We start from the raw sequence: 8,725 nt of genomic DNA, 5'->3' as shown, positions 1-8,725 counted from the left end.
GTGGGAGAGGTTGTAATAAATTTTTTAGGGGGTGGGGTACGTCATTTGCTACCCATAATATATAAGTGCTGAAGAATAGAGGTGAAACTAGAAAGTAACGTACAAAAGAAAGAAGGGGGAGAAATAAGGACGATATATATTTGAAAGGAAAGGTACTGTGAACACAACAGGCACCATTTAAACCTGTACCGTGGGGGTGACCCTCCCCCTCTTGTCCCGCTGTGACCAGCGATAGTCATTGTACTTTATTTAATAAATGTCAAGCTTTTCCTGGCACAACTTTTGGTTAAATTATACTGATATTTTGTCAAATGTGATTGCACTTTCGTAGACTTTTTCTGATTAAGCACACGTTTATCACTGCCTTTCTTTAAACCAAATGGCATGTGCTGATATGAATGTGGCCTGAGCTATGAAGACGTTATTCTCAAATAATATTAGTTGCTACTTTTTCATATCTTACGAACTGATTACAGATTTTTCTTTCTTAAATATTTGTCTGTTTTGTATACATGCGTTTTCAACAGTTCCACTACATTTAGTGGGAAATGTTCAATCTGATAAAATATTGATCTTATAAAAACGTTTGTTAAAGAATAGAATCACACTTAACTTTTTGGGTTTTTAAAAAGTTTTTTTTGCGAGATAACATTTTGGTAACGCAATTGATTCCCTGGAAATTGCACCTAGCTCGAACAACTGTGGCCCAAAACAAATCTTTGAAACACCTGCCACCAGTGTGAACTGAGAATTGTGTAATCAGCAGTCAAAGAGAATTGTTTTATATAGTGTATACTTTTATTATTAGCTCATCATGCTCAACTATGTCATGGCAGTGGGAGTACAATTCATAATGTATTAGATAATCAGGTAGTCTAGTGTTTTTCTGTACTTTAAAAAAGATTTTTTTTTCAAAAGTTTTTAAAAAATACGTTGTGGTCGAGGTGCGAAAAAGGGAAAAGGGGAGGGGAGAGGGGCGCGAAAGTGGAAGATATAGATTATAATTTGTACCGGTTTTTTTTTTAAATTTCGGCAAATGAATTTCTTTTTCACTACAATAAAAGTACGCTGTGGCCATTTTTATGTAGAACATATTATTAGTGTTTCATAGGTCTTAGTCTAAGCAGAAAAAATATTATGTTAAATATTTAAAATTAATCTTTCCGGGCTTGTTCGCTAACCAGTGAAGCAATATGGCTGTCGAAGGCAGTGCATTTTCAGTTATATTTCTCGGTATACTACCCATTATGAGTGTGTCCAGAACGTCTTTTCCCGTCCTAACACTCCCTATATGCTCCGGTGTACATGAGATCTAAAATCTGTCTATGACGTATATTCTGTTCGGATTGACAGCGGGTGGGACTCGGTGTGAGAGAGAGAGAGCACGGATGTACCAAAAGACACGACCAGACGGATAGACGGGCGAGTCAGCGACAGGCACAGGCATACGTCTGCTAATAAAGAGAAAAACTGGAGAGATTATAGGAGTGAGAATACGAGGCAGGGGAGTTAACTAGCCGAGCGGAGGGGCGAGGGGAAAAAAGCGGGCGCTGCGAGGCGAGGTGGGAGGAGGCTAAGGTCCAATAATGGCCAATTATTTGCTTCAGCTTTTTCGCACGCGCTCTGAGACGGCTGTACATTCGTCGAGACAGCCCCGCGAGGCGGAACCTCGCGCTCTACGTCACCACATTTTCCGCCCGCCAAAGGTCATTACGTCACAGGGGTTAATCGCTGATAAATTGAGCGACAGTGTCTCGAGTTCTAGAGAATCAAATCCCCAGGGGAAACTGCGGCTTGCGCCACGATTAGCAACTAATAAATAGTGACGGTAGCCCCTCTCTCCTCCTGTCTATCTCCGCCACCCGTCAACTTCTCAGACTCCAGACTGCCGAGCCAGGAAGATCGAGGATGGAATAAAGATATGACAGGGAGATACGGCCAACAGAAACAGCGGTTTTCTCTCGGCACTATGTTGGTGAAGTCTCAAAGAATATAATACTATCTGTCCGCGAAAGGTGCAGTGTTCTTACAATGAACATAATAGACGCGCATATTTCGGATTATCGTGTATAGTGACATTTCATTTGATATTGCAGTGAGTAACTTCAATTTTCAAATTTAAAGCATTATTCGAAAAGAGTTTGGAAGAACACATTTTGTCAAGAAACGCAGGAATGCGTACGGCATACCATAACACTATGACTTCTCCATAATCTGAAACGCACCGAAATGCAGTTATATTATAATCAAATATTTTAACTTTTCAACAAATCAATGACCAATCTTCAGAGTAAGTTGACTGTGCAAGAGCATTGTATAAAAAAAGAAAAGAAAAACAAACCTTTTAAAAAACGTATTTTTATATAAAAAGGGACACCTTCCAAAAATCGGGAAACATCAGAACGTCCGTTTCAAAACGCTATGCCATAAAATCTGTTGTTTTCTTACTTCAGTAAGGATATTTTACTGAGACAAGCTCAGAGAAAAGTTCTCACTTGAATCAAGTCAAAATCTTTGCGCTCCTTCAAATAAAACAACAACAACAACAACAAAATATTTTGTCATTCGAGGCGGAAGAGTTGTATTGACATGTGAGCAATTGTGCGCGTGTTCGTGTTCACAAGCTTCTAGTCGAGATTTCTGAAAAAGAAAACTCTGACGTCTCTCTGACCATGATGAACGGACTCCTACAAATGGGCTCAGGCCCTGCACAAATGCCGGCAGCTTTCAACCACCCTCACCACCCCCACTACAACAGCAGCAACCACCCCCACCACCACCACCCGCACCATCCCCACTTCGGACAGCTCTACCAACAACAACGTCCATCATTTGCCATCCAAGAGATTCTGGGCCTGGGATGTCGCCAGCACACATCTCCTTCCCCCGTCGGGGGAGACTCCAGTGGTATCATGGACCCCTCAGGGGCCCTTTCTGGGGTTCCCAACAGCCTTAGCGGCATGTACTTCCACGGAGGTCACTCCGGCACCCAGGGCCTTCAGCCTGACCCTTCACAGCCCCAGACGGGCTACCCTACAGGACATACGCACCCTCACCCTCACGGACACCCCAACCCTGCGGGATCTGGGGGGTTGTACCCCTGGAGGTTCGACCTGACCCCCACATCGTCTCCCCAAAGTCTGCCTCCACCCAGGTTCCCGGGGGTCGGCAGGCATGGAGAGGAGCTCAGCTTCGGCTACAAACACAATATTGCTGATGAGGGTGAGTGTCCGTGTTGTCACTACGTACGTTGAATACAGCCGTCCTGCCTTCCTCTCTTGTTTTCCTAACAGCATACATGATTCGCATTTCTCAGGGGGTAAAATGAATGTGAAAAACGAGTAAAGTCTTTTCACCCTTAAAAAGTAGATACATGAATTGATAAACCAATGATGGTTGGTTTGGTAAAATACACTTATAATTAATAAACTTAAAAAGTGGTACACGAATAAGCAAAACCCAATATTTGAAAGAAAAAAAAAAGAAGAAAAAAAATCAATGTACAAAGTAACAAACAGTTGATAAATAAATACCATATTATAACAATTACACTTTGAATGACTGAATGAATGAATGAATGAATGAATGAATGAATGAATGAATGAATGAATGAATGAATGAATGAATGAATGAATGACCTTAGTTTGAAGATTTCAATTCTCGTCTTAACTGGAAGGAAAAAAACCCCGACAACATTGTTTTGAAAATTCCTGGCGTAAAATGGTCCATTTTTACTTCGTTGTATGGAATTTTCCTCCGCCTTGAACCATACGAAGTGGATTTTACTTATCATTGACACTGATTTTTGGAAGAGAAACAATTACTATAATGTTACTTCTGAAGCTTTAAAAATAGAGAGCAAAAAAAAAAAAAAAAAAAGAAAGAAAAGAAAGAAAGCAAAGGAAAATAAAACCAACTAAAAACGACGCGTGGAGTGTTCTTCATAGTATGTCAACGAATAAAAGTTAGTGACTTTCATAATTTACAAATAATGTAGTTATTGGTGTTTTACATCTGAAAAACAGTTTTAATTGCCGTATTGTTACTCTATCTGGCTTCCAAAACATGAGAGAAATCTAAACATAACTAAAAGTGGGCGGTTCTTTCTTTAAACTCCCCCTCCCCATCCCCAAGCCCCCCCCCCTCCCTTGTGGGTTTAAAGGCGCGTTTTTATGTTTCAAAGAAACAAATTCAAAACGATCTGAAAAGTTGTCTTTTTATTCTTCTCAGAAGTATCCTTCCTTCGTGTACTCCCAATCAATTTAGAGGCAAGATAACATTATTATGCCTTTAACAATGTTCTTCCTGTGGCTGGTATGTTATTTTATAGAAATGAAAAGGGTGATTCAGGTAAAATAATAATAATATAAATTATTTTGTTTGGACAGGGAGGCAAATACGTTATTTTCAAGCGATATGTACCTTGCTTCTCAAGATAAAGATTTTGGTTTGCAGTCTCTGTTTCAGTCAGAAAAAAGTATCAGAGATCAAAAGTGATGAATTTCCCCTTTAGAATGAGATAAATGGATATTAGGGCTGTATTTTTATTTGTTTTTGCGCTAAATTAAGAACGTTAAAATAATGTTCTTGAAACATCAAAAGAAGATAGCAAAAGGAGATAACAGATCAAACCATATCTTTTAAACTTTAGAGAATCGAATTTGATGCATACTGTAAAGTTCGTCAAAAGATCATAACAAAAAAGAACAAAATGAAACACATTTGATTTTTTTTAAAACCTGTTTTCTGAAAAGTGTTAAAAAATTTGAGCGTACTCAAATTTTACAAGCATAACTTAATGGAGTAAGTCGTGAAATTGAATCACTTGAAATAAAATCAAATTGACTTAGGCGTAAACTGTGTTATAGTGAACACCATGGAACTTCATCAGTTTTACCAAATACAGCCATACAGAGAAAGAATGATAACAAAATCGTCATTATCATAATCACAACAGAATACAAATTTTATGTATTGAGTACTACAAGGAGTCGATAAAACAGGATACTGAAAAAAGACACATCCAAATGTGCTGACACCAAAAATCCTAGTTCGGAGTCTTTAAAAAGAATTACATAGAGTTTTCGAAAGTGTTACCCAAAAAGCAGATGGACAGTATACGTTTGCATTGTCGATATACACTAGACGTTTTGCCCCTTGATTATCATCGTTAAAACAAAACAAGGCCCTAAGCAGCATGAAAAAAAAAGCAAGAAAGAGAAAGAGGCAAATAAGTAAACATAGTACATGTATTTTAAAAAATAATTTATTTAGTCTTTTTAACGGTAGAAATAAACGTTTAACTATGCAGCTTTTGTTTGTTTGTTTGTGCCTTTAGTCTTCTCCCCCCCCCCTGCCCTAGACAATTCTAATTTGTATCTAAACCTGTTTCACAAGATTAAAATATTATCCCATATCTATACTTACCGCTATGGTCAGGAAAATCTGGAGAAGTTAAGCTCAATGACTTAGCGCATGATTTGGAAGAAAGAGATCTAAATAGATTTATTATTCACTAATCTTATTGCTCGCTTTTGAACCCGGTAACAATGACGCAGTTGGAACGTAATAATATCATCTGAAACTCGCCCGGTATTATTATAGATCTATAGGCTACGAACACGTCAAATAAAACTCGGTCACTTTTCCCCCCGTCATTACACATATTTCAGAGGTTTCTTTGTTGCTGTTTTGTTCTAATATTTTTTTCTTAATTGTTAAGTGCGTTTAGTTGGGTTATTTTTACGCTCTCATCGACAAACATTTGAGATAAGTTAGGAAGCGGGCGTCACCCTTTCCTGTCGGGGCCAACCCAGGCTGAGAGAGACACAACATCCCAATGGTTTGGTTTATTTGTGAACCAGTCAATTGGTAATGAACTCTGTTTAACCCTATCCGTATGTCATGATTTACTATCGTATCCATACGACTTGGGGAACTCTGTGCCACCACTTTACAAAGAAAAAAATTACTGGTTAATCCGATCCGTACGCTTTGCATAACAGTCTGTCAAAATGATTTTTTGAGAAATACTGAAAGTTTCAAAGAGATCTTCGCACTAGAAGTACATGTGTATTCTAAAATGGGAAGAATACAACGCCGGGGGTACAAAATGATCCCAGGACGTACTGATAGGGTTAAGTAGGCACAAATCTGCCGTGCGCTGACAAAACACCCTTTTCGTAATCACAGCAGTTTCGAGATATAAAGGCGTATTGTCAATGTAACCGTTTAAAAAAAAAGGTCGTTCTTCCGAAATTTGAATTCTAATTTATTTAAAAACAAAACTAGTCACAGTTTTACTTTGATATTTTTTTCACACATGCAGGGAAACTGACCAGGCTATCGATTTAGGAACCAAAAGAAGAAAGAAACTGATGCCACATTATTTTTTAAAAATTAAAGCGCTTAATAGGGACTGACCACTTGCTTTAACACAAAAGCTTACACGATCTGTTTCAAGATGAGAGTAGTTGCGCTTCCAGCTGGTGTGCAGATAGTCTATTAACCCCCCCCCCCCCTCCCAATTAAATTTTACCGTGCTCATGCCATTTGAAGCACTACGCTCCCGTTTATTTGTTTCTGTGTTTTGATTTGTTTGTTTATTTGCTTGTTTGTTTGCTTGTTTGTTTGTTAATCTATTATTTATTTATTCCTTTATTCGTTTATTCATTTATTCATTTATACTATTTAACTTGTGTTCTAGTTGTTGTTGGTTTAATTCATCGCTAAGTGCTGGCAATTAGAAACGACAAAACCTACTTCTTGTCTGAAATGTAAATAACATTAGTACCTCACCGGTTTGTTAGATAAATTGTAAAGTGCGAATAAGAGACAATCATATTAATCTTTCTATTGAAACAACTTCATTGAAGCCCTGCTAGCTCCTAATACAGCTACTAAGTCTTTACAAACAAACAAATGTGGAAACACATATAGGAAATACAATAACAATTTAACAAATGCAAGCACATGTAAACACATAGTTTATTTGTTTCTGTCTTCTGCATAACCTCCTGCTTGTTCTACTGTAAGAGGGTGGTTGGCGATTGCTCTGGTATGGCTGGTTTGCTCCTATTCTCCTGTCAAACATAATAATTATATCGCTGTTATCTCTCCTGCTTCCTTTCTTTGCATTTTACTCTCTGGAAAACCTTAAATCTTCAGCACTTAGTTATATATTACATAGTTGTGTATCGTAAAACTCTTACTAAAACTAAGAAGAAATCAAACCAAGCAAACAATTTAAAACGACATGAAACAAAGCGAAACGAAACAAAGCAAAATGAAACAAAGAAAAGCGAAACAAAGCAAAACAAAACAAAACAAAACAAAACAAAACAAAACAAAACAAAACAAAACAAAACAAAGCAAAGCAAAACAAAACAAAACAAAACAAAACAAAACAAAACAAAGCAAAGCAAAACAAAACAAAACAAAACAAAACAGAGCAAAACGAAACAATGCAAAGCCAAAACAAAAATCTCCGTGCATGTTATTGAGTGATAAACGAAAACGACCATAAAAGAGAGAAACATAGCCCGTGAAAAAACAAATTGATGATGATTCCGGCCACCGCGTGTTACAATAAATCTCAGGACGAGGTCGGTGGTCCGTTTGTGTAGTTTGTCTGCTCCACTGCTCACAAATCAGGCTAGTGTTTCCTCATACGCTTGACCACGACTGACCACCGTGACGGTAGAGAGGCTAGCAAGAACATTGGAGGCTGTACAGTAGGCGAATTGAGTTTTCTGCTTGAGTATTAGTAAGTATTAGTTTTACGGCACCTGCAACACAAAGTGGTCTTGTAAGTGCTGGAAATTAGAAGTGTTACAAAAGATTAAGATACACAGAAAAGACGGGGAGAGATAAAGGACAAAAGATGTTTTGATTAGGAAAAAAAAGAAGGAGCATCCTACACCCACACACCCGCCAACCATTCGCTCAAGCGTCGAGGCTGGAAACATTAGGTCTTGAGAAAGCCTGTAGTTTTTACGTGTACTTTGTTTCGACAGTTTTTGGGAGGTTCCTGCCCTATAATAAATGACACTACAAAGCTAACAATATCTTGTGAAAGAAGTAGAATGCAGTCTCTTCTTTTGTTTTAGTAAGGGTTTTACGGCGCTCGCAACTGCATAAGGTCATATTAGCGCGCAGTCTTCTTTTGTTTCGTAAGGAAGAAAAATGAAAGTTGAATGTGTTGATGACAACCGCGTCCATTTTCTCCAATATCACATTGATATGGAGAACAGATATTTCTTCAGAGAAAGGTACAGCTGTGCACGCACATTTAGCTGCTAATGTTCTAATAGCTTAATAACAACAGACTGGCGTGTTAACTTTTAATTTTTCTTCGTAGTAATTTACAGAAATGTAAACAACTATAAAAGTATCATTTTTTTAAAAACTGTTTTTAGAACGTCAAAAGATTTTTTTTCCTTCAGAATATGAGGTTTGGGGATTTATTAAGACGAAATAATTTTTCTTTTAAATCTAACGACAGAACTGTGCCAAAACGAGGCAGCGACGACAATATTAAACAAAACTCAAACATAATTATAATCATATGTTTTTATATATATATATATAATGATCATGATAATGATAATTATAGTAAAGGTGCATGACTTTTTGATGTAGTAATACAAACAATATCAACCGTAAGAATTAACGGTATTATAAACATGGCAGCAAATACGTTAGTAGCAAATTAACTAATAATAAT

At 37.5% G+C, this 8,725-nt stretch overlaps 1 protein-coding gene across 1 annotated transcript in view; it reads left to right on the top strand.

Annotated features, from left to right (window-relative positions):
• Nucleotides 1-1,777: 1,777 nt before the first annotated feature.
• Nucleotides 1,778-8,725, top strand: part of LOC101864708 (visual system homeobox 2) — a gene marked incomplete in the record, with an annotated part of 57,741 nt that continues 50,793 nt past the window's right edge. Inside the window, 1 exon segment of the mRNA XM_013087220.2 lies at nucleotides 1,778-3,222. Within this exon segment, the coding sequence (XP_012942674.1) occupies nucleotides 2,673-3,222 (550 nt within the window).

The sequence above is a fragment of the Aplysia californica genome, unplaced genomic scaffold (assembly GCF_000002075.1).
Source record: "Aplysia californica isolate F4 #8 unplaced genomic scaffold, AplCal3.0 scaffold00559, whole genome shotgun sequence".
Lineage (NCBI taxonomy): Eukaryota > Metazoa > Mollusca > Gastropoda > Aplysiida > Aplysiidae > Aplysia > Aplysia californica.
The sequence above is the reverse complement of the archived record's forward strand: the minus strand, read 5'-3'. Positions and strand labels throughout refer to the sequence as shown.